This window comes from Lepisosteus oculatus, chromosome 3, assembly GCF_040954835.1.
Source record: "Lepisosteus oculatus isolate fLepOcu1 chromosome 3, fLepOcu1.hap2, whole genome shotgun sequence".
Classification (NCBI taxonomy): domain Eukaryota; kingdom Metazoa; phylum Chordata; class Actinopteri; order Semionotiformes; family Lepisosteidae; genus Lepisosteus; species Lepisosteus oculatus.
In genome coordinates, this window is record NC_090698.1 from 16,880,632 (window position 1) to 16,907,791 (window position 27,160).

Sequence of the window (27,160 nt, forward strand, 5' to 3'; positions counted from 1 at the left end):
GATGGGGCCTCAGAGAATGAAGAGAATGAAGGAGAAAGGTAAGCATTTGTTCACACTTTAGTCTTCAGGAGATTCCAGGATATTGAAACATTGCCTTCATATGATGATAAAACAACTTGAAAGTTTAGTTTTTCATTATGAAAAATTATAATTTTGCATTATTTCTAAATATAACAAGACTTGTGAGTTTCCTTTTGTTTATGTACTTCTGTTTCAATCATACATACAACTTTTCTTTCTATTCTTCTACTGTTTTTCTTTTGCTCATTGTATTTATGTCCTTGATGATGTCCTCATTCAGCTTGCCCAGACTGATAAGAAGAAAAGGCAAATGACAGAGAAACATGAGGCTGGCTACTCTATTGTTATTCACTCAAGTCTTGAAATCTCCATTTTGCACACATGTATATGTGAAACAAACAGCAACACAGTTCTCTTGAGTCATAACACATTTCTTCAAAATGAGCCACAACGGCTTTGCCAAACTGGGAAGACTAGCTTTGATAAAGAGTACCTTGTTCCTCTGATAGTGTTCCACGACCTGTGGACTGGGTGCAGTCTGGAGAACAGTTGTGTGCAGCACTAATAAGGATTCAGACTGTGAAAACATCAAAAGGCCTGACCCAGCCAGAAGGTGCCATCTCCGCCCATGTGCTGCCTGGAAAAGTGGAGAGTGGAGTAAGGTGAGAGAGGCTTTGCCTGACGGGTAATCTGTCCACAGAGAGGCCAGCCGGAGCAACACAAATTCAATTAGCTGCATTGCACTTGTTCGGTCCCCTATAGGCACCTCCTGATACTCTGTGAATTTCATTAAAACCACTTTGAAAATATGAAAAGGTGTCTGGTGTAAACTCTGTTTTTCGAGTGTACCCTCCGGTTTCACAGGTCATTCCCAGGCAAGTTGTTTTTCAGAAAGTACATAACAGTATTTAATAGTTTACTAATAAACTACTGGAATTATTATAAACAACTATGTTTCTAAGCCTGTATCACCTTATGATTAATATTTTTTGTACATTATCCATGGTTCCTAAGCAAACTTTTTTTCAAAGTTTGAAATGAAGACGTTTTACATATGTGTGTTACTTCCTAGACCAATTTGTTTGAATTTATGATACACAATGGTTACCTGTTCCTTTTTTGTTATATTATCAGCTCAAAAATGGATAGTATATGCATTTATAACATCAAAAAGTGTTTTATGTTGATTTTGTGACTTGTGCTGAGAATAGTGAGAACCTCTCCACCCCCCATTCCTTTCTGTTCAGTTCCACTACATGGAATTCAATTTGAAACTGAGAACAGGAGGTGTTTCTTTACCCAAAGTTTTGGGTTAGTGTGAAACAAGCTGCCCAGCCATGTTCTTAAAGCCAATACCTTGGCATCCTTCAGAAAACCACTGGATGACAACTAACTTTTACATGGGCGAGATGGACCGGAGGCCTTCCTCTTGTTTGTAAGCTCTCTTATGTTCCTTGCAGTGTTCAGAAGGCTGCACAGAGGCCACAAAAGTTCGTGATGTGCAGTGCATAGACACTCAGAGCAAGCGACAGCTGCGACCTTTTCACTGCCAAGCCCTGGCTTTCAAGCCCTCTGTATCTGCTCCTTGTAACCATCAGCGCTGCTTGGAATGGCGCCTGTCACCATGGAGCAAGGTACTGCTGCCATTTATCCTTTCACTAGCTGCAGTCCCTGCACTTCCAGTGTTTGAACTGTACCAAAAATAGCTCATACTGAGGATAAATGACTCCATTAGCATTTCATGCCTGTTTTGACAGATGGATGATTTCACAGTTATCGAACTGTTATTTGTTAAATTATTCATTGCTTTAGTTTCCTAAATTGTTGATGGCCACATTCCACAATGAAAAGGATTTTCCCCACGGTGCCTTTGTTAAAAATTGCCTCGCAGTCCTTCATAAATGAACAACTTAATTTAAGCTTATATTTATCAGGACTGTTTGAGTCAAGGAATGCTTTTTGATGTCAATTTAATCTTTATCATGTGAGAAAATGTGAAAAAAAAGGCTTGTGGTATACTAAGGATGTGGATTATGTAGTTAAGCATCTACCTCCTGTGTTTGTGTCATATAACTTCAAAGGCTTACATTGTTCTTTAATAAACTGTGTGAAGCAGAACTTAATTTAAGTTCTCTTTGATTCAGGAAAAAAGGAAATGCCTCCCCTGCTAACAATAACAATGGATGTGGCTGATGCTTCCAAAATATGTTAGGATTTGAGAACTAATATTCTTTCAAGTTCTCTATTGACCAAAATGTTTGAAAGGTTTAATGTACAGTATGAATCCTGTTAAAATCAATATCAATATCGTCTTCAAAATAAAACAATTTAAAATGTAGAACTTTATAAATCTGAGGAAAAAAGATCAGACACCACTTTACTATTCAGCTGAAGAGCTGCTGGCTTGTTTGACACAAAATCCATATTTATTCTGTGAAATTTTTAATGTCTTTTAGTGCTCCAAGAGCTGTGGACCTGGCCTGCGAGAACGCCTTGTATACTGCCCCGAGTACAATCGCTGCAACTTGAAAGAAAGGCCGAGTAGCACTGAGCCTTGCAGTGAACGTCTCTGTACCAAGTGGGTTGCTGATGCCTGGGAAGAGGTAATTTACACACAGAGCAGAGTGTTTCTCTAGCAGCTGTGAAGAGTGCTAGTCAGGCTGTGTTTTACCTAACTCCCAGCACCTGCATGTGGTAAGGCTGGTCCCACATGTGCAGGAAGTTAGATAATCTCCATTGATAATTGATATTGTTTTCCCTTGTTCAAAGTGGGACTGTGGAAACAAGAGCAGCTCTTTTTTGGGGGTGGAAGCACAAGGCTTGATTGAAAGCTAGTCTGTACATGAAAAGCACACACACAGAACTCCTTGTGCATGCATGGGTTTTGCCCTTCTGTAAAGATGTCAATAATTTAGCATTGAAACTTGGACTTTGAACATTTATTGATTCTATGTTTATTTTATGTTGGCTATAAATGTATGTTGGTGAATTGGCCACAAACTAGGTGAATTGGCTTTTCCCTACCCTAGTGAATCACTGCATCTCTAACTGATGGATAAATAATTCTATGAAAATAATTATTAGATCTAAACTAATATTAAAGGATCACCTATATGGAAATAGTATCTTGGGGGGTAGTTAATATGGTTTTAGAAATGGTAGTCCTTTCCTAACCAATTTATTAATAATTCACAGAGCATATGCTACAGTGTATTTAGATTTTCAGAAGGTTTTTGATAAAGTTAACCATAAAAGATCAATTCTCAAATTGCAAAATTGCAAGCAGCAGGCATTCAGGGAAACATACGTGTTTACAATTGAGAATTTGTTAATAAATAGAAAGCGGAGAGTATCAATAAGGTGTGACTATTCAAAATGGGGTGATATAATTATGGAGTAGGAATCTGTACTACAACTACTGTTCTCACTATTACAGTATATATCAATGATCAATATTCTGGAATAGTAATCTACTCAAATTTGCAGAAGCTACCAAATTGGGAGGATTACAAAATGTTAATGCATCAAATGAAACTCAAGAAGTGCAGGGTTTTGCATGAAGGTATTAATGAAAATGAAAACTATAAATGTAAAATGGAAAACAATTATAAAAGGTTGAGGTTACTTATTAAAAAGACTAGGTGTTTATGTTGGCTGGTCATTTACTGTTCATCTTTTAGACAATATGGAAAGGCGATTAAAAAGGCAAACAAAATTTTAGAATATATAGGTAAAACTGTATAATTTAATTCAGGGGATAATATGTAAAAATTGTACAATTAACTAGTGAGACCTCATTTAGAATATAGTGTACAATTTAGATAGTCGCATTACAGAAAATATACTGTATTACTGCTCTGGAATCAGTCAAGAGAAGAGCAATCAGATATACTGTATTCCTCAGCTTAAGGGAAAGTCATTCAGTGCCAAGATATAGAACAAGTATTAAAAATTCTCAGAAATATGAGGATGAGTTAACCCAGTTTAACCCAGAAGATTTCTTCAGAATGAACACACAACCTAGAGGACATCAGTGAAGACAATAAGGAAGAGAAGAGAATAGAAGGCACTTTTAACACAGTGTTACCCATCCATGTCCTTGAAGCTGATACCCTAGATTCTTTCAAGACACCGCCAGAGAAGATCCTTGGTTCAATTAGCTACTCTTTATCAAATTGGGTAACCTTTTTGAGTGTAACCCTTCACAATATACAATTAATAAGTTTAATTTAGTAAATTTACTCCCTTTTTAAACAGAAATAATACCAAAGTGCTGCAGTATGTGCATTATGAACCTACTCAACTTAACAAATATTGTTCAAATATTGATTTTTTTCCATACCAGTACCAGTACTAGCTATTGTGAGGCAATTAAATATTAATGAGGGGCTACTAATATCAAAAACAGTTTAATAGTTTATTATATCAATACACGCACAAGAATTACCCACAAATTACAACAAAAAACACAGAGATAGAAAACAGGGTAAATTCAGTTCTTATTCAGTCACTAATCTATGTATTTAATCTGAACTTGCCCATTATTGTCTAGCAGACAGCCAGCTTACCCACTGTACATGGGCGGAGTGGTGGCTCTGTAGCTAAGGATCCGTGCCTGTGATTGGAAGATTGCTGGTTCGTATCCTGTGGCTGGCAGAGGAATCCTACTCCGTTGGGCCCCTGAGCAAGGCCCTTAACCCAACTGCTCCAGGGGTGCTGTACAATGTCTGACCCTGCGCTCTGAACCCAAGCTTCTCTCCCTGTCTGTGTGTCTGTGTCTCATGGAGAGCAAGCTGGGGTATGCGAAAAGATGAATTCCTAATGCAAGAAATTGGATAGGGCTAATAAAGCAACATTATACATTATTATAGTCTTTGCTGAACTTAACTTTCTTTCAACAAATAAATGCTTTGTTTAGACTATTGTGCAAAATCAAAGTTATATACACTGTCAGCGCAAACCCCATAATGTTTTCTCTGACACTATTTTGTGCTTCTCATTAAAAAGCTGTGCCGAAATCTGCCCCTCAGCTCAAACATGGGCACTGATGGGGCAGACATTTGTTACTGCTGTAATTTCCTTGTACATCTAATGTTAGTGGGATTTGGGCTGAGCTGAAATGCCTGAAAGCAGTCCTTAAGTCTCTAGTTCTTATTTCATGTCTGTAGCAATTTAAATGTTATTGATCTTACTTGCTATTCAGTAAGTAATGTGATTTTTTTTTTATTTATAAAAAGTGAAAAGTCAAAAACACTGCTTATAAAGTTGGTGCAAACTCCTTGTGTGAATGAGTGAGTGTGCTTAGTCTGTCAGGAAGCCAAATCGCTGTCAATTCAAAAAAAGTAAATTAAAGGTGAACAGAAGCCATTCATTACTGGATATAAAGTAATAAAATCATTACTGTGGTCATTTATTACATAGACTATGGCATGATTAATTGCTATGCATACAGGATGATTTTCAAAGCAGTTGTGTTCCAGTGAAAAGTATGCTATACTATCTCCTATGTCCAAATAACAATTTCAAAGATTTTTTAGTGCAAATGTATACACAAACATAAATCCTTTACAAAGCTACATTATGACTTTCAAATAAAACCATTCCTATTAAAATTTTAGTGTTGTATGAAGTGTATTTTGAGACAAAATGATGTCTTTTATTGAAGAGAGAACCAACTCTTGTAATTTGTCTGATAAAGAAAATCAATTCAGGACAAAAAGAAAAAAATTAGCATGAGATTCAGAACTATTTTATAGCTCCAAGGGATTTAGGCAAAAATTCTATATTATAAAAGTAGTCTTTAAGTTTCTGTTGCTGACTGTGAAGGACAGAGGAAAACAAATTAAGACGTTACCTGATACCAACTACACTGTGTGTGTCCTGAAACAGGTTGAGTTATCCTGATGTCACTTTTTCATGGAGGTGGATTTGAAAGCTTCCTCTTCAGAGCATTGGGGAGAAAAAAAATCATTTTAAAAATGCCAAAAATGCAAAGCCTGAGGACATGCGGAGGTTAAAAAAATAACTTTTAGCCTTAAGATCTAATTAAAGAAGGCATATAATTTTAAATGTTCAATTAGTGTCAAAATGTTTATTGTTCATGTGAAGAATGATTGCTCCGTAGCTCTTTTGACCCTTGATTATAAATACTAGTAAGCATTGCAATGAGGTTCAGCTGTGTATATTTAGAAGATTTTGATTCTTGCGAGCAAGAAAGCAAAAATGTTTGTTTTCTTGTTTTTCTTTTAATATCAGTGCACTGTTACCTGTGGTGGAGGGGTTCAGCATAGGGTTGTGAATTGTGTGAATGAGGAAACCAAGAATGTAGAAAACAACAGCCTATGTGAGAAGACAACCAGACCAGACAGCTTTCAGAAGTGTCATCTCCAGGAGTGTGAAAAAAGCAAGGGTAAGAAATATATTTTTTTTTCCATGTAGGTAGCTTTAGTAAAAGGACTTAGAACTCTAAGTTCTTTGAGAGGTTTGATGAGGCTGAACATAAGCTGAGACAAGATACTGTACAAGTTTAAAAAACTAATATAGCAGACCTGTGATAAATATATTGTGTAATGCTGAGTGAGACCTTGTTCATTTATTGGAAGAATTTTGTAATATGCAAACAGTGTCTTCAGTCCCTGCTTCCAGTTTCAGGAACAGCTTTATCCTTAGGAGGTTGAAATGAACATGGGCCTAACCTGATAAACACCGGATGAAAGATGGGACTGTGACTGTACCGCAGATAGCATAACATGCGTATCTACTTCATGTGAGGCATTTTGCAGGCTATACCGTCCCTGGACATCTGGGTAATTCGTTCAAAATTTTCAAATTTTTCCAGCTGTCTCTAATCTATATTTTCTCAGTCTTTTTATTGCAGTCTTCAGGTGGATAACATGCTAGAAGTGTGTAGATGTAGCTGGGCCACTCAGTGTTCCTCACTGACAATATTTGCAGCTTAGCAGCAAGTCAGGAAAAAGCTACTTCAGTTTTTGCTGTCTTTGTGTAGAGGACACTGTCAAAAGGAAAGAAAAACTCTTTTGTGAATATCTTACAAAAGTGAATAGGGAGAAATGTCTTTAAGGAGTGGTGTCCAGTAGTGGAAGATGTTGCTTATTCTGGTTAAAAATCTCAAAGGCCATTTATTGTCAAGTAGTGTTTTTTGATTGTTTTTTAACCGTTTACTACCAGTGACATATTTAGCCAATGTCCGCCTTGAATTTCCTCCCCCTTAAACATTTGTTATATCTCTGCAGCAGAACATAGCAGGAGCCTGGTTCAGGTCTTAAATTGAAGCTAACCCCCTTGGCTTTGAGTGTGAATAGTCAAATTTCTTATATTTCTTAATGTGTCCACTCAGCAGACAAACATATGAAAAAAACATGTTTTTTTGGTCTTCAGAGGTCAGATTTTTCAACTATATGCATGTCAAAGGCCTGGGAATGATTTGAAAACCTTGTTCTAGGTGACTACTAGCTTGGATAAAGATCTGGGACAAATTGATCAATTAGAAAAAATTCTACATCATGTTTTGAGAAGACTGGACCTGGAATGAAATTAATAAATTAATAAAAAATCATGAAAATATTGAAAAAAAGAATAATGACCATTGCAATTGCTATACAACCCTTTAGACACTGCTAGAGAGCCTTTATCTTCTGTTATGCAATGAAAAAAAACCTCGGAGTTGCCTTCTGGTGTGGAAAAAAAGGAGCACTGATAAGAAACTGATAAAAAACTGATTGATTACCCCCTTCTGAGTCAATGATTGACAGCTAAAAATGCAGCCTGAAGCTTCTAGAGGAAGTCTCACCCCCTAAGGGCTCTGAATGGCTGAAAATACAATGAATGACAGTGTTTTTTACCAATCAAATCACCTTTTTTCTAGCGGTCATTCTTCAAACATTTACTACGTAATCAATGACGTTTACTAGTCTCTAGCTCTTGAGATAAACTAGTCTGGGTTATTTTGTATATATATCATGCTCCAGAATAAGGTAAAAACATGGGAGATATATATATATTTGCTGGTTTTTGCTTTGGCGGTTTTTGGTAAAAATGTATGATATTGACATGCTGTGCTTGCCGGGTTGGCGTGTGTTTTTATTGGGATTCTGCTAGTTCATTAATTTATTGGTTTATTGCATAATAGTGTCAGGTCTGTGGAAACAAACTTTATGGTTTTGTTGTGGTGATATTGGAGAATACGTGCATGTGAGAAAATTTGTGGAGCGGTTTCAAACAAACGTTGTTTATCTCGCGTTTATCTTAAAAATAAAAAAGTGTCATCTGGGGAGACAGGAGTGCCCCTCGGTGACCGCGATCCGGACTAGCAGAGGGTTATGCAATTATGATATCATAATTCACATGCAGAATAGCGGTTGATAAGTAGCAAGGCTGGGCTGCCACAAGACAGGTATATCAAAGGCAAAGATGGACCTTCTTAGCCACCAGTCTGACACCACACATGCTGTGTCTTTTGTGTGTGGTATCGGGAAGAAAGAAAGGCAGGAAATTATAAAATACATACTTTACTTGAAGCTGTTCAGTTCTTGCATTACTGTACAGAATAAAATTGCTAGCGAACAGGCCAAACCAGGTGGTGGAAAATGACAGCGGTTACTGTTGAAGACTTTTAAGGTATGGTACATTTGGTTTACTGCCATTCGTTTGGTATTGCCAGTTTGGCCTCTCTGTTGTGGTAGTTGGAGCATGCCCATGATTCAAGAGAATTGCAGGGGTTCTATCAATACTATTCTGGCATCAGGATGGTACGTTACAACTCTGTGCAAAACAAATGTACCTTTTGTTACCACACTTCAATAACACCTGCCACTGTCTGTCACCACAATTTGTCTGTACTGACATTGATACATTGCAATGACTACCCAAACTCCAGAAACCACTTGTCATTTTTAGTGTTTCTGGTGCATTCACATTTTTCAGGTTTGCTGTAGGGAAACTACCCTTGAAGTCAGATCATTAGTTGGTGATGCTTATAGATGACTCAGGATTCTGCAGGTGCTAGATTAACTCCAGATCTTATCTACAAACTCATAGGCTAAGTACAGTATTAATTGAAAGAAAGTGAAGAGTTGTGTATTTTTCTCTTTTTTGACAAAAGTCAGCTGATTAAATGAAATCATTGCTTAATTATTGATAGATAACCTTTGCTTTTGTCATATTTTACTGCTGGTATATTTAATTAAAAAAACATTTTCTGTACTGAAATATACAGTAAAAAATACAGTACATACAGTTTCCTGATTAACTCTCAAGGAATCTGTACTTTTAAAACTAAACTATTGTTTTGTCATTACTTTGAACTCCTTTACAAATAATCAACATAGACAAAAGAATGTATTACCATTTACAAATGCAATTCACATTTACTCTAAAAGTAAAGGAATAATTTGGCAGAGATTTCAGTGCCTGAGGTACAAGTGTGCTTTTTCTACATGTCAAATCAGATGGCATGTTAATATTTATCATCAGTTCCCTGTAGCTGGAAATGCACATGTCTCATTCTCCAAGGGACTCAAGATTTATTGGAGTGGAGGGGTAAAATTATACTGATTCACGCTGATTTATTATTTCATCATAGGTGCAGCTGCGTGAGTTGCTGTTGATTGTCTTTTCACTTTACATGCCCTACTCAGCTCTTGACATGCCTCACGTATTTAATTAAGTTAAATTATATGGTACAGTAGGGAGTGTTGATTAATTGCATTGTCACAGACGTTTTTCAAGTACCCCAATTAATGAAAAACTTTGTTTCATAAGTTAAAACAACATTTGCTGCCTTGAAAAGTGAATGTTGTAGTCCTTTAATTACATGAAGATATGAACCTCCAGTATTCAGACAGTAAATTAAAGTTTTAAGCCAACAGAAGATTGACCTGAATAGGTCATGTGCATTTTCTCTGAAGTCTGCCATCTTAAATTCAATTCAATTCAATTCAATTTATTTTTATATTGCGTCTTTCACAACAAGGGTGCCCCAAGGCGCTTAACAATGCAAATAACTGAGTTAGTTTAAATCCCAGCTGAAAGTCAACATCCACTACAACGCGAACATGAAGAGAAGATATAAAGGCCATATACAGTACATAGCACCCCAGGAAATTAAACCTAGGGCCCCAGCACAGTAAGGCAGCAATGCTAACAACTGCGCCACCGTGCTGCCCTAGAATGCATATTGTTGCAGATAACTAATTTGGAACTAGATATTAAATATTAATTGAAAAGAAACCTTTTCAAAGTGTAAAATTTTTCCTGCACTTGGAGTTTACTTGTTACTACTTTCTACACTGTAGTTCTGTATTTCTCTGCATTTTCCTTCTGATTAGGGACACTTTATAGCACTTGTTACATCGTAATGTGTTAGAAGTTTTTTTATACACTATTATTCTTTCACCAGAGCCAGTTAATTTTATTCAAACTCAATAACCATTTTTCTCCTCTCCTTGAAGAACTATTTGAATTTTCAAAGAGACATTTTCATGTAGCTCTGTTTAGTGAAATGACACCACAAAAAAATCACTCATAATCGACAGAGGCTAGTTTCAGTTGACATTTAAATATTATGCTAAACTTGTTCTGAATCCCCCACACCACCATTACATGTCCTCTGCATATGTTTTTCTGTACCAGTATTACTGTTGGGCATCAGTGAGAGTGCTGTTTTTGTGAAAATGTACAAAAAATCTGAGACGTGAATTCTTGTTTAGAATGAAAGTAATGCATGGAAAAGTGTGGAGGAGGTGGTTATTTGACTTGGGAAAATTTGACAGCTCTTTTTCTGAGAAAAGAATTCTGCTGCTTTTTTTTGTTTCATAAAATGAGGGGGTGTCAGTTTTGCCTGGAAAGATTAAAGTGTTCTAACCCACATGCTGTAGCCGGGAGTGTTCATTGCATCACTCAATTGCTGGCACAAAATCCATCTATATGGAAATAAGGTAAATACAGTATGACATTGGGCTGCAATTTAGAATCTGGACATTTGTTTAAACTCTTTTTCTTGGACAGACTTGGGACTGTTGGCAAAATTCATGTGTGCATTGTATCTGAGAATATAGTCATAGGACACATAACTTCATAGGTTAAAGTCATAGGATAACAACTTAACAAAGCAGTCAGATCATCCTACTTAAGATCCTAATACAGTAGTTAATGGATCACTAAAAGCTGCCCAGTCAGTTGTTGAAGTATCATAAACTCTCACGGTCATGCATTTGTTTTGTATATAGCAGTTCATTCAATTCATGACCTCGTCAATACAGATTCTGTCAAAATGCTAACCATCAGCTAATAACAGAAGTTCAACAATGTCACTCTATGGTACTTTTCTATGGTAGCCTTTCTTTCTTTTCCTTTATTTAATCTGATCTTCTTTGCCATTTAATTTAACATTTAGAGAATTATGCAGGTCAGTATGTACTGTATAAGGTGTATATCTGGTTTTTGTTCTTGCCTGTGAACAAGAACCATGGTCTCTGAGGAGAGCAGATAGGAATTATCTGCAGGTGTTTGCATTGCGGGGGACACAAATGACTAGGAACTGTAGGGCGTGTTAGAGAGACTGTTATCTGTAACTCAGTTTTGCAGAAGTTTGGCATGAAAGCCCTACTGGCAGCTAAAATGCTACAGTGAGACATGGAAGCAGCCCCTGTGTCAGGCTCACCACAGTTCCTGGAGACAAAGCTAAGGGAAAGCCAAGAGCTCACTAATGTAATATCTCTAGATGTCAATGAAGTCCAATTCCAGAATTCAAAATGCAAATGATTTTTGTTGTTTTTACACCTCTCCTCAGAAAAGCATCATACAGTCTTTTCCCATAAATAAAATAGAAATTATTCTGTCCGGGACATAAACATCTCCTTCTTGAAATCCTTGTACATGATTCTGTACACAAATGTTCTCACATGCACGTATTCTCCAATATCATCCTTGTACATGATTCTGCATTTTTGCAGACTGTCAGATTTTGGCTAAATAAAAGCAACTTAATTGATTAAACCTAATAAGTGAGCAAGGTTTATTTCATTATTAATTCACCAGCTTAATCTACAGTTGGCTTAAAGTGTTGCACAAACCTTCAACAAAACCAAGATGACTTTCCTTGACCTCCAGAGCCATAAATAAGTCATTCACAACCTGGAAAGAACTGGTACAAGAAGAATGCAAAACCTTTTAAAACTGCTCATTTTACAGTGTTATATTCCTGCACCAGCGCTACAGACAGTACAGCAAACACTAATGACATTGAAACTGGTATGATATTGCTTCTCCAGAGCTGGTATGCACAACATCTACACACTGTATGGACTGTCAGGCTGTGGGTGCAAAGTGAACACCACAACTTCAATCACTTTCTTGCAGCAAATCAAGTTTTTCCTCTTTATTCATTTTTAAGTTTTATAATGACAAGAAAATGCACTCTAAATTTACATTATTCTCTGGACAGTCTCATCTATTTAATGGAGTTTTTTTCTAGGAAGTAAACTGTGACACTGGTTATAATGTCAGCATTTTCTGTGCATGGTTTATCTCTTTTTCATACTCATTTTAGATGCTGTGTTATTGTATTAGTTAACCTATCTGATACTGTAAGTTCATTTTAAGGTGGATGGAAGACCACCACCACCAAGAAAGATGAGTGGATTAGCTTTCAGAGTGCAAAAAGACACTATAAAGCTTTTTGTTAAACTTGTTATTTCTGACAGCATCTTTGGGGTTCTTGTCTTTGGTGTAGTCACCCATGAAATGTCTTATAAATTATCTAGACCCATGAAGAAGACTATTAAAAATTAAACCACAGATGAAGAAAGAAGTGGAGTCTATTAAATTTATCCTACCAAGTACTTGTATGAAGACAGACACATTAGATCGCTGACAAAATACAGATATGCTCATTAAGATACTGTATTAACATTTTTCAACTCATTGAAAACCTCCCTATTAAAGATACATTTTTAATGAAGAGAAATGTACGAGAACCATTATGACTGGATTTGATTGTTTTAGGCTCATGTTTTTGGGGTTGAGGAACATTTTCAAATCTGATGAATGGAAGGCTTCAGAGACAGATTGCAGTATTGCTGAATTAAAGCCCTGCCTAGGGTTAGAGTTAACAGTCCCTCACTAGTTTTACATTTTTTAACCTCAAGGTTGTATTTTGGAGCCCGAGTTAACTTCCGGAACAGTGATAATTTTCTCCCATCTTCCCATTTTTGTTTTGGATAGTTTTGGCCGCTTCAATTATGTTGCACATTTCAGGATGTGTATTTAAAAAATGAGTCGTATTGCAAGTGTGAAGAAAACTCCTTCATTAGGTCAACTCTTTCGATTTTGTCATTTTATGTGGAAGCAGATATAGAAATGGCTTCAAAACTGGATGGTTCTTTTTAACCCTAACCCTGACCTGGCCTGAAATGTACTACAGTACTGTATGTGAACAAATTCCTTTTGTAATGTTTAGGGTATTAGCTGAAAAGAGGCACTTAAAAGACATTTCATGCAGTATTATTAACAGGGTTGCATTTGTCACTCCTAAAAGTTGTAGGTGGACAGAATAAATGCTAAGGCCTTATAATGCTAACCAGTGAATGGCTTGCAAATTTGGCTCTTTTCATTTTTCTTGTTTTTTTTTATCTCAAGGCACTATTCTTAGACTTTTAAAAGGTGATGATGCAATTTCTCAGTACTCTTTAGTTGAGATTTATAAGACGAAAGATTCTAGGCTATTAAAACACTAATTCCCATGTTCTCTTTGATGGTTTGCTAGGAGCATTGATTCAACAAAAATCTCAAAAGCATAATTTAAATCTGCATGAAAAAAAATAAATCTTCAACAAATAATTAGTGTGGATATTTTTTCAACTTTTTGATCTAATTGTAAATTAGCAATTTCATTAAGTCAGAAGGTATCGAATTTATTCACTTGATATATCCCAAAGATACCATATGATATTTTTGTGATCTTATCAAACCCAGAGTTAAAAGACAGTATATTATATATGCAGTATAGTATCACATATATATAATAAAGTATTTAAATCAATTTAGAAGCCTGTTTCAAACATGTTTTGCTTTGTTAACCCTTAAACTGGGATTTGTTTAAATTAAAATGTACAAGAATGTATTCTTTCCTGTTTTTCTGTTTTCCCTTTGAAGAAAGACTATCACTGATTACTTTGTGTGCATCATATTCAGTTATTACTTTCCCTTTCATTTAATTTGCCATGTTCTTATGTTTCTAGGTTACTGTGTCCTGCTGCATTTTTTATTTCCATACTGAATATTGGTTTCTTATGAAACACTTCCTTCTTTTGCACGGGTTTCTATTAATTAAAAAAAAATTCAAAAACAGGACAAGATAGGAAATTCATAAAGTTTCCCTGATCACACAGAATGTCTGATATTTATAAATTCAGATAAAGAAGGTCAAATGAGCAGTTTAACTGCACATTATAACATGACAACAGTAACCTCTTGTGCTGATCTCATGTTAGAAATACTGTATCTGCAATAATGTGCAACAGAAAATGGTTTTCACTGCAGCAGTGTAAAAGTTAGTCAGGGGCTGGGTTGACTTCCATTAAAGTAATAATTCTGCTTAAATAAACATCTAAGGAATTTGGTACGATGTTCAAGCAACAAATTCAGTTCTTTTCCTACAAGTTTGTTTTCCATTGCAGTGGGATCAGAATCAGAGAGTTGGTGAGCTTGTTATAGAAAAGCAAACGTAGTTTACTAATTTTACAAAGATGAGATTTATTTCTACAAATGCAAGAGGCCACGTATTTCCATCATTTAATTTTGGTCTGATTCACAACAGTAGCATACTGTATCAGCATCCAGCATCACATTAATCTCAGCACGTTCAAGCAGGGGTTTGGTCCAGAGATTCCAGAAATGTGGTTTTAACATCACAAGGGTATAAGCTGAGACAGAAGAAGAAAGTCTTCCTAGTTTATTACCTTACAGTCCTTTGCAATAAACCCTTAGGTTTAAACAGCCTTTCTTTACTTCTCTTCAGAGAGGAGGCTAGCACATAATCCTAATTAGCACATTTGCAAATATCTATATATATTTTTAAGTGAGATTTCACTATTGACATTCATTTTTTAAATTTCATTAAACATCTAAACAGCAGGCACATTTGGAAGTGCAATTCACTTTCAGGACAGACTACCAATATTAGTCATCTCTAAAAGAGACTTAATTCAGTGTCAAAGAGAAATAATGTTTTGAGTGGATAAAGCATACACAGTCGTTACTAGGTGAAAGAGAAGCACAGGATATCAACAATTGCAAAAACCAGAAATCACATCCTCAGCCTTAATAATGTATCACCACACACCCCCACAACAACCCAGACACAGTTAGAATTGGAAGCCCCATTCTCGAAAAAACAACCGAAGGGAGAGAGGGGATTCAAATTCAAGACTCTCAAACCATGACACAAAGAGCAAAAATTTCCCCCTAGTAAGGGGAAAAAAATAAAACTCTTTCAAACCACTAGAAAATTTTTGAATGCTTAACATTTTATTCAAGTATACCAACCACATGATCTCTTGTCTGTTATGGTATGAAGTGTTTTGAGATGTTGCCATTATTGTTCATGGATTGTTGTGATTTCTTTGCAAGAACTGCAACACTCACTGATATGGAACCTTCAAGACAATTTTGGGGCAATTCATCTGTTTTACAGGAATTACCTAGTAGGCCACCAGTATAAACAAGTCTCAGTAATATAGACAATTTCTGCAACTTTTATTATAAGTTTTAATACAACTTTTGAAATTCTGACTCATATTGTTTTGAATCTAAGAGGGTCTTGTAAGTGGTTACAGTAAATTGTATGGAAAATATTACATATTTTTTGCATTTACAATTAACATTGATGTACTTTTTTATGCAAATAGTATACCAGCATACAACCTTCAGAGGATATTAATTGATTTTGGCAGAGACTGCATTATGCTGGGGCTCCTTTATGCATAATAGAAATGGCATGTTCCAAAGCAAAACAGCACACTCTGGATTTCCTTATAAACAACACCAACAAGTGTTATTTTGCTATAACATCAGAAAAGCCCATCTCAAAATATATATTAAATAAGTAAATCAATGAGTGCATTTTTTATGTGGGCTGGTTGCTGTATGGCGTGAGCATAATGAACATTCAGATGGAAATCTCAATATAAAAATTTCCAACTGTGAGGTGCTGTTTTTCATTTTCAGTTATTGTGGAAAAAAAATAAAATCAGTGCAGCATAGCAATTTCTGCTGCTATTGCCAAATACCAGTTTGCATACCAACTACTACAGAAGTCTCTCGAGGGCATGTTGAAAACAAGCTCTTCGAACCCCTCCAATCTGGTTTCAGACAATTACACAGCACTGAAACGCCCTTGTTAAATTTGCTAACAAGTTATTGTTTATTGCTGCTGATTTCAGTTCTCTATCTATCCCAATCCCTGTTTTTGATGCTCTTAATCATGACGTCTTAGTAACTTGTCTTGAGACTGTGTTTGGAGTCTCTGACATTGCTCTTAAATGGTTCAACTCTTTACTGCTCACCAACACTTTGGTGTTCCTCAGGGCTCAGTACTGGGCTCCCCTACTATTCAACATGTATATATTCCCACTTGAACAGTTATTAAAATAACATGGGCAGAATTATCATTTTTATGCTGATGATACTCAAATCTACTAAATGCCCACACTAAACCTGACACTAAAGCAACTTTTTCTGCACTCTCTCGTTGCATCTCTGACATAAAATCCAGGATGACTTCTTCTAAACTGCAACAAGGTCGAGCACCTCCCATCGGCTATCTAAAGCCAGAGTTGATTTCTGCAATGCTGGGATATGAAAATCCACACTAAACAAAGTTCAGTACAGTATATGCAAAAATCAGCAGCCAGAATCAGATTTGCACGCAAGTGATCACATTACTCCTGTCTTGGAGTCCTTACACTGGCTTCCTGTTAATTTCATGTTGACTTTAAAATCCTCATGCTCACCTTTAAGGTTCTACATGTGTTGGCACCTCAGTGCCTATTCACTCATTATATTCCTACTCCCCACCTAGCAATCTTCGTTCATCTAATTCTGGTTTTCTGTTTGTCTCCCAAACTCACCTACATTCTATGAGAGCTGGAACTTTTCTTGCTATGCCCCAAAGCTATGGAATTCTTTACCCAAGGAGCAATATATCAATCGGATATATCACCTACCCCTGAGCACATTCAGATCCAGACTCAAAAACTTCATTTGAGTTTGTTTGTGCTAAATTTTTTTATCCTTTATTACTATTTTTGTTCATTGCTATATATAATAAAGTATTATTATTATTATTATTATTATTATTATTATTATTATTATTATGGTTGTTATTATGGTTGTTATTATTAAGACAGACTGCCTTAAAGGAGAAGTATTTACTTTCTTTCAGAGCATAAAACTAATATGTATAAGCAAAATCAGAACTCACAGCAGTCTGGGATGTACACTGGGAGGGATTAAGCTGTAGTCTGAAAAGGAAAATGATTGTTAATTAATTAATTTTAGTTTTTACTGTTACTCTGCTGTGACTGCAGTAGGTTTATGTTATGGCTATCACTCTGGATAATGTTTAAAAGCAAATATGACATGCTCAAATAAATATAATGTTAAACTTATTTTGGTGTATAGGGACCTGTTTTATATTGCCTTATGAAATGTATAATTGAGAGCAATTAAAACTCCATTCCAATTAAGTCTTTCACCTCTGTTTGCTACATTGAATACAGCTTAAACACTTGAACACAACACTATGGGATTCTGAGTTGGCAGGATGAAATAAACAAAATGCCACATAAGAATAAAACTGTTTAATTCTAATGAACCACTTAGACATTTTGTCAGTATCCTTGATAATTTTATATCAAATGTCTCACTCACAGTCATCTTTCATCAAGACTAAAAAGATTCAGTTGTATTAACCTATCAGAGTAAGACATCCCTTTAAGTTAGGGAATGTAAACGGGTCACTCTCCTCTTTTTATTCATTGGACCTCTAGTGCTTGATTAAATTTATGTGACTCATAGCTCTTCATTGCTGGGAGGAAAGACATTACAGCTAATAGAGGGTAAGCTGTGTGTGTTCAAGACCAAGTTTGCAACCAAATTTCTTTAAAATGGTTTATTTACAGAGCATTTTGACACAAGTTACTATAAAAATAATATTATCCCCCTTTTCACTACTTGTATCTACTTTTAGAAGATTATATGGGAATCATTCTATGAACAGAAAAGATTGTATAGAAAAGATGGGGCAGTCATGGGGAAAAATAGTTTCTTAAGGTATTTACACTAAATGAAGGACACATTTACATTATATTGTAATAAATACATTTATGTGATACAGGTTTTGAAAGAAGTATATTGTTTCATATATTTTTTTTCTTATAACATGTTGAGTAGTAAAAATAAGACATACTAGAATATTACTTTTGCTTATATTCCAATGTGAAAGTAAACCTGAAAATTCATTTTCCGGTGCAAACATTTTTAGTTGCAGCAAGAGAATATTTGATAAATAAGGCCAACAAAACTCTCAACCAGTTTATTGCATTGATGTTAGTTGGATGAATTTCTTTTTTTATTGGTGAGCTCCCTTAATGTACTGCAACGAATAATAAAATCTATTCATATAAAAAAGTCACTTCATAAAAAAACAGCTTTCAATTTGCAACTCATTTCACAAAAAAATATCCACCCACGTTTTTAAAAGCACAGGTGCCCTTGCACTGTGTGATCCACCAAATGATACCACCAATTCAATGTTCAATTATAAACATCAGTTAGACACTACTACTACTAATAAACTTTATAATGTCTTTAAAAGTAGCTTCTCAGAGCACTTTACAATAAGAAGGAGTTTACAAAGAGAAGAGTTAAAGTTAGCACAATTAATAAACAAGGGTTAAGAATGTAGTAGGAGGTGGGGTGATTTTCTGAGGCCGAGAAGAGCACTTTTCATCACTTCAAACTCAGCCTTTAAACTGCGCAAAGCAGATTAAGTTTTTATTTGATGCTAAAGTGCATAGAAGATCTCCTCCTGCTTTTTAGGCAACAAAGAATTCTTGGAGAGATCTGTGCTGTTTTAAGAGCTTTTGCTGAGGCTTATCTGCTCCAGGTCAAGCAGAGGGGCTCTGGTAACTCTCTGCTGATTCTCCCAGACGATGTGCAAGAAAATTGCCTTGAACTAGACTGATGTTCTAGACAACACCACATACAGTACATAGTTGTATCAGCTAGAGTTCTGTATAGGTGAAATCTTTCATGAAAACAGCTTTCTTTGTTAAACATTCATTGCATTTGTATTTGAGGATGTGCCTGTTAGATCCTGGAGCAGTAAGTATATTAAATAAAAATTATATATATACTGTTAACATCAATAAGTGGTGTAAAAGGTGGAAATGGGTTTTTAAATTACGTTAAAACAGAATAATATATATTTTTAATTTAAATGTTATCAGATGCTGTTTTTGCCTGTAGACATTGGCTTTTCTGTGTGCTTGGCTCTGTCTTAAATCTGTCAAGCTGTTATTTTTGTCTGTACTAGTAATTAATAAAAATAGATATTTTTGCCTTAGTTTTTCAGCTTTATGTTTGAAATCACAATGCTGTAGCCGTGAAAATTAGCATTTCAGACTTTTTTTTCTGTCATTGATCATTCACAATGGTCTTCACTTCAAAATTACAAAAAATGGGAACAAACAAACATGCCAGGCAATGTTTCCAGCATTTCAGGCAGAAAGCTGATTGTGTGCACGTGCTTAAACACACCTGTACCAAAATCTTGTTGGTTCTCTGGAGTTCCAGATGAGGAGCAAGAGGAAGCAGAGACAAAAGGAAAATCTGCTGCTGAGTAGTAGAAACAGACTCACTGCACTGAGAAAATCAATACAGCAGGAAGCCCCAGGACTACTGTTTAAGAAAACAAATAGCAACAACATAAAACAATTTGGAATATGGAGTCAGAATTTCCATTAGGCTTGTAATTAATGCTACATGAACTGTTTGGGTACATTTAAAATCAGCCCCATATGGTCCTTACCCAAGGACTAGAGAAAACCCAGAGAACTGAGGAAGGAAGTGGGAAAGCAGCCTGGGGCCCAGTGTTTAGGCAAAGAGTATTTACTGCAGAGGTAAAACTGGGCCAACTGAAGAATAACAGAAATGGCCTTGGGACCACAGCAGCACTAGGGCCAGTTCTGTTGGCTGGAGACCGAAGCAAAACCATTACTTTTTTCTGAGCTATTGGTGAAGAACAGGTGATACCAGACCCAGGACAGAGCTGATTTCAGGAGCTGTCATTTGTTTGGCTGGGGATTTTGAAATGCTGGGAATCGATCAGCAATCAGCTAATGAAGTTAATAAAATAATAGCTTTTAAAGTAAAAAAAAATGGTGCAGGCCGAGAATTGATTGATACTGTATAAACATCAGCATGCTGGAATGAAACTGATATTCTTTTCTGAGCTGCAGCAAAGGCCTACGAGAGTTGGTGAGCAGGCTAGTTGATTTTTTAAAGATCCGTATCTCAGGAAGGATATTTATTTGCCACTCAGTAAGACATTTTTTAAAGTTGTTATTCTTTCAGCTCTTTCATAACTCATTTACTCTCTTTGTAGACAAAATATGTTAGAACTAAAAACAGATATCAAGGCATCAGACATAACATACATGTTTCAACTTCATGGCCAATATCAGGAGTTTTCGTAGGTCGATGGCAATAAGGTAGAAACAAAAGAGCACAGAGAGATATTACAAAGAAGAGGAGACCATTTGATATTATTTGTTACTTCTGATTCTTACCCCTTTGAACTTTATGTATAAAGTGATATCGTTCTATTTTATAATGATGTGATTGAAAATGAGTGTGATATACCTAATAGGAAAATAAGAAAGCATGCAAATTAAGTTAAACATAATTGATCTAAACATCTCATCTGGCCATTGCTTGAAAGAAGCCAGAATAATGGCTTTCACAACATTGCTGGGTGTATTTTTTCACACCTACACAACCCTTTGTGTAAAGAATTTGTTTAAATTGTTCAGCTTTAAAAGTACCAGTTTTCAAAGTGCTTCCCCTTAGCTTACACATTTGGGTCCTCTGTTTCACTCCCTATGGGGGAGTATATAAAATGGAGAACAGGAAGAATTACTTTACATAAAGAATTGAGGAAATCTGGAACTATAACTTCTTTCAAGAAATGGCTGGATGAGAGCCTCAGTTCTATTACATAGGAAGCAAAAACATAACCTACAAATATAAATGGAAAACACTGAACACTGAAGCTATTTATAAAAAGATATAGGTGTTGACGCATCAATTACATCTCCAAGACAATGTGGGAAAGCAAAATAATGTTAGGATGTATAGTCAAAAGCATAGAATTTAAATATTGTCTAGAATCTACTGTACAGTAGGTCACCAAGATACAAGAAAGTGGTGCTATGGAATGAGTTCAGTGAGGAGCTCAAAGGAATGTCCTACACTGACAGGCTAAAAGAACTGAAAACAATTACAAGCAGAACTCAATCAGTTATTCAAAAACTTTTAATGGATTGACTTTGTAAATGAGACTTGAAGGTCCCCTCATAGTCTTGTCTGCTCAATTCTGGAAAAAGTCAGTTCTTTTAGCTCATCAATGTAGGACACTCCATTGAGGTTTCGAATGTATCTGGACTCTTATCTGATTCCAGAACAGAGCAACTATATATATATTTTAATGTGGAAATACTGTAAATGAAATAATAAATAATATATAATATAATAATATTTATCTATATATAAATAATATAATAATATACTTCAAAAATATAATAATTAATTTGTAATCTATAGTTACATAAAATGTCTGGCATCTAGTTATGTAAGCAGAGAAATTAAATTTATTATTAGAAAAGGAATGATAAATGCAATACGATCCAGAAATAAATAGATTTAGGAAAACCTAAACAATTTAATAAATGTTTTGTGGGCTTCAATTAAATTAATTATTCCCTCCCTTCCAGTTATATCATAATATCATGGGTCATTCAAGTTTACAGTAACACTTTGTCTAAGTTTTTTGCAAAGAATAATTCCAAGTTTGTAGCTATAGTCAGAGAATATGAAAAATTAAATGAAGAAAAGAAGCATCTTTCTGGCTTCACAGTAATAGAAAAAGTACCTATGATTCATCTGCAAGAGATGCAGCTCAAATAAGTCATCCATCACTGTCTTTCTTAAGCTTGTGAATCATTTCCTTTCCTCAAAAGAATGCTTACAGAGTGTCAATAAGCCCCTAGTCTTTATAAAACATAAAAAATAAACACATGTTTTTGTTTTTGTAGTCATGAATGAAAAGCTGTTTATAGCATCCATATTTGTTCCTAATGATTATAAAATAAAGGAAAACCAAGCATCAGATTTCTTTTTAGAAATGCCTATCATTTTTTGGGCATCCACTGAATAACATGGAGGAAATTATCTTCTTCTTATTAAATGCTTTTTAAAAGTAAAAGTGCAAAATAACATCTTAGCTCATATACAGTACCTTATTTTTATGGGTTTGATAAAACGTCAAAGTGACAAGCCATAAAGAAATAAAAAATAGAAATACATTTATGAATGTGTTGTGTTTGTTTCCACTGATGTGCTTTGTGTTTGATAAGCAGAGTGCTAAGCTGAAATGATATGGGGGTCTTACTGTATATCATAAAACAATGGGATTTCATTCCCAGATTTTCACCAACTACCCAGTTTCATCTCTACATCTGCTGCTCTTGGTGCCTTTGTGAACCTGGGGTGGAGTTTGTGGATGCCAGGGAGTGGGTGGTGCACATAAAGAATACATACTGTGCCAGTAAGAATGTTTTATCCATGGAGATCATTAAAAGCCAGTCCCATGTCCTGTGCAAGACAACTGTAGGGCTAGCTTGGTATGAGAGAAAATAAAAGCCCTTTTTTAAGGGAAGTTTTTTTAAGGCAACATATTTTTAGCCTTGTGTGGTCCAAGAGCTGCTAACGAGATCTCTCTGCACCTGTTCCCTCTCCTCCCTTCTCTGGTTTGCTCCGCACATTAGTATTTGATCTCCTGCCTCCTGCTGAGTTCCCATGTTGTCAGCTTATCAGATTCTCCATGTTGATTGCTTAATTTGTCGAAAGACTGGTCTTTTAAAAAAAATTGTTGTTAAAGAAATACAAAACAGATGTTATTATGGTGGAAATGTTATTGCATTTTTATTGTAACAGTCATCACACATTAGGGACAGCACAGCAATCAAGCTGATTACTTAAAGCCCATCCACAGTACATAATTAAAATCACACAAAACTGATCAGTTGAAGTATCCCTTTGGCTTCTCACTGAGAAAATTGTACACTCCAAGAACTTAAAATATCAAAGTTGTTAGAACAGAAACTTTTCATTGTATGTATTGAAAACCATGGTTCTGGTGTTTTCGGATAGCAGTGCTTTATGTTTCTTCTTTCAGTCACAAATGTGGTATTTCTAAATTACTTAATAATAGAGGGCAATTGTACTGGAACACACCATGGCTCCTGTAGAATTGATGTTCTGCATTTTAAATAGCACAGAAATAGCTGAAAACGTGTCAGAATTCGGATTATTCAACAAGAAGGCGCAAGTGGTGAAAACTTTTAAGTGACTCTTAAGAAAATTGGTTTTGGCTGTCATTACAAAATTAAGAGAATCATTATTAGGTGTACTACAGCAATTAACCACATTTTTCCAAGACAAAGTGTCGTTAGGTTTGTAGTAATAATAATTTATTGAATTTAATATAGCGCTTTTCATTCCTAAGAACCCACTTGGGCTTAGTATGGAAGCCATCTGCCACAGCAGAACCACTAAACAGTAGTAAAGGTTGAAAAGTGAAAAATTGCTTCACAAATAAATTTAGATGTTTAAGAATAGTTTGAAAAAATAGTCACTAATTCCTTCTACAGTAAAAAAATACATCTGAGTGTGTGTGCAATGTTATACCGTGAGATATTCTAATAAAGGTACATGGTATTGTACATGTGAGGTTGCTATTATAAAATGTGGGAGCTTGATACAGAATTCATACTGAATACTGTAACTGTTGGCGCCCTTCTCATAATTCCACAGCTGGGTATTCCTCAAGTGCTATATTGATTAAATTATCTTTCTTTCAACTGAGCTAAATTACCAATCACATCTTAGATTGACTGTTTCCTTAGCTCTTCCGTGCCTTTGCGAATATTTGAATAGAAATCACCAAGGGTTCCACTCTTTACCAGCAAACATCCTGGGCTATGCTGTAAGTTTGCTGTGCAGGTGTTTATATTCCACGTTTATATTTTAAAGACGTGTGCAGTTGTTTGTGATTATATAACTTAGAAACTTATGTTTAATTTGAAATCATATTCAGTACATTATGAGATGTACCTACAACTTTATAATTATATGCCTTTTGATTTGTACAAGCTATATACTGTATATACATTATAATATAGTTATGCATACAGCTGTTCAGGTTAAATATCTTCATTAGGAGAGAGAATTGTTTAAACAGTTGGATTTATCAAAACACCAGAACCCATTTCTGGTTGTTAAACATATGTTATGTTATTTTCTACAGTATATGATGGCAAAAATAGAGCTAATTTGGTACTTGAGTAAATGTTATCACTTGCACAATATACATTTTCCATGTTTAAAAAAACTACTTAGATAATTGCAGAAAAAATAATTTTAACAAAACGTATAACTTGCTGGTATGCACTGCATTTGGAAAATTGAATTGTAAAAGTTTTTAAAATATTTCAAATTTTAAAACCTTCTAATACATCTGTTAATATATATAGAATTTTAGGTTATATACTCGGAAAAATAGTTTGCTGAGACCGTAAGGTCTTCACTAAATAAACAGTTCCTGTCTGGTTTTCTAGTTTTCCTTTGTGATATGATATACAGTATGCTCTGAGTTCTAAGAGAATCCACAAGTGCGTGTTATATTATAACTAGTTTACTTTCAGTTTTGGATCTTCTTCCCTGCCTCTCGTTTTTGACTTTGCCTTGTGTTTTGGATTGTTGCTCTCTGGTTGTCTTTCTTGTTTCCTGACCTCCTTGCTTGCTTCCTGGTATAGGTTTTGCTAAGTGATAAGGATTGGTGTTCTCTCTCTCTCCCTCTCCTGAGTCCTGCACAGGATCCATACCTCCTACCGGCCCATTGTTACAGAAATGTACCCAGGGTACATTTTTTTTCTTTCACACAATTAACAAAAAAGAGCATGTCAGTGTTTCTACTGTGTGATTAAACACTATATGATAGTTTTCAACATTTTTTTACTCAGTACAAATGAGAAATTAACTTTCATAGGGAAAATCCCAAAACTTACACTAGTAGTGATTTGAAATTATTTTTAATTTTGTCTTTTCCAAGGCTGTAGTAGGAGAATAGTCTTTTAGAATGAACAAAAAGCAGATACTGCTTTAGATGAAGTGTTGTTGTTACCAAGCTTACCTCTTTCAGTTGGTAATAGTCTCCTCATTTCAATAAGCTACAGTTAACCAAAGAGTAAGGCCTCCTCTTCTCAGTAACTTTTCGTATGTTCCTTATTTTTTGCTGTATTAGCAGATCACACAATATAGCTTTCAAGTAATTTTAGATAACTGTGCAAACTGCTTTTATGGACACCTTTACAAATTAGCCTAAATTAAATTATCAACTTGTTACAAAAACTGGATAGTACAGAATCAATTATTTTACATCAATATATTACTTATTGAAGTTTAAATGACGCTCTAAATTCTTGTCTTAATGTATTTATATTAAGATGAAATACAGTATTTGGTAATGTACAGTGTGATACATGGAATCTCTTCTCAAGTACACAAATCTAAACATAAATGCTTCATGGTAAAAAAATGACTTTGTCAGACACTTCTGTTTTTAGTGCCACAAGGGTAATGTTCAACGTTGTTCTGGAAGTAATAAACAACATACCAAAAGGCAGTGAAATATTTAAAGAATGATACCTTTCTGAAGAAATCTTATAAATAATTCACATTTATAATTAATTGATTGCATTTAGTTGTTTTTTGTAGTCCAGAGAAAAGCTAAATATCAATGTATAATATTGGAAAAAAGTGAAGCCTGTAGGAAAAGAGAATTTTTCAGATTTGGACAGGTGTTTGCTTTGAACACATGAATCCCTTCTTCACCTCCATGAAGGCTATTGAATATAATACAGTGGTAAAAAAGCCTGTCCAAAAGAAATCAATCATGTTGCCTGAGTCCATGATCAAAATCAAGCTGTCAAAATAGAAAAATAGCTAAGTTAAAAACAAATATAATTCTTAAGTGGTTTTGGCATACTGTAGACAGTCATCCATCACTTCACGGGGTAACGTCAATATGTTAATTTATTCCTCTGTTTTTCTAATGTTGTACTGTGAACTGGAAAGACTGAGGGGGCAACTGTTTTTGCTGAGATGAAGGCACAGGGCCAGCATTTATCTTAAGAGCTTCTTTCTCAGGCCTGTTAAATGCAATTTGGCACTGTCCTGTGCATTTGCCCAACGATGTACGATCCTGGCTCTCTGTCAGAGAGAGAGAGATTACTGAAGAGAACAATGCATAATTTCAGAAGTTAATATTTACTGACACAAGGGCTGCTGCTGACATAGGTGTGTTGATTTGACACCAGAAAGGTTTCTTTCAAATCAGCCAGGATTCCCATGTAGACATGGGAGGTTTTTTTTTTTTAGGACTGCCTCATCACAATCTTCATTAAAAAGACATAGCCTGTGATTTATGTCCTTTTCAGTATAATATACTTTATGCACGCAACACACAAAGCCTCTGAAGAGTTGGGCCTCAGTGTCACCTCCTGTTTCCTGTCTTCTAGGGAAGCCAGAGCTCTCTACATCCTCCAGATTGCTGATGAGTCAATGACAGTATTTTATTCAGTCACTTGACACACTCAATGTTTTGATGCCCAAAAGCAGGAAAACAAAATACAACATGATCCTGTGGAGTTGTAGGGCCTCTTAAATCCATCCACTATCTCTTATAAACCTCCAGATAATCTCCATCTCTTCTTTAGCT

The 27,160-nt window shown here is 35.3% G+C and overlaps 1 protein-coding gene across 1 annotated transcript in view; it reads left to right on the forward strand.

Moving 5' to 3' along the window:
* The window catches only part of adamts12 (ADAM metallopeptidase with thrombospondin type 1 motif, 12), a 146,618-nt gene that overhangs the window by 115,619 nt on the left and 3,839 nt on the right, over positions 1–27,160 (forward strand). Inside the window, exons 20-23 of the mRNA XM_006627246.3 lie at positions 531–683; positions 1,482–1,655; positions 2,478–2,624; positions 6,277–6,430. Coding sequence (XP_006627309.2) covers positions 531–683; positions 1,482–1,655; positions 2,478–2,624; positions 6,277–6,430 — 628 coding nt within the window. The remainder of the gene's footprint in view (positions 1–530; positions 684–1,481; positions 1,656–2,477; positions 2,625–6,276; positions 6,431–27,160) is intronic.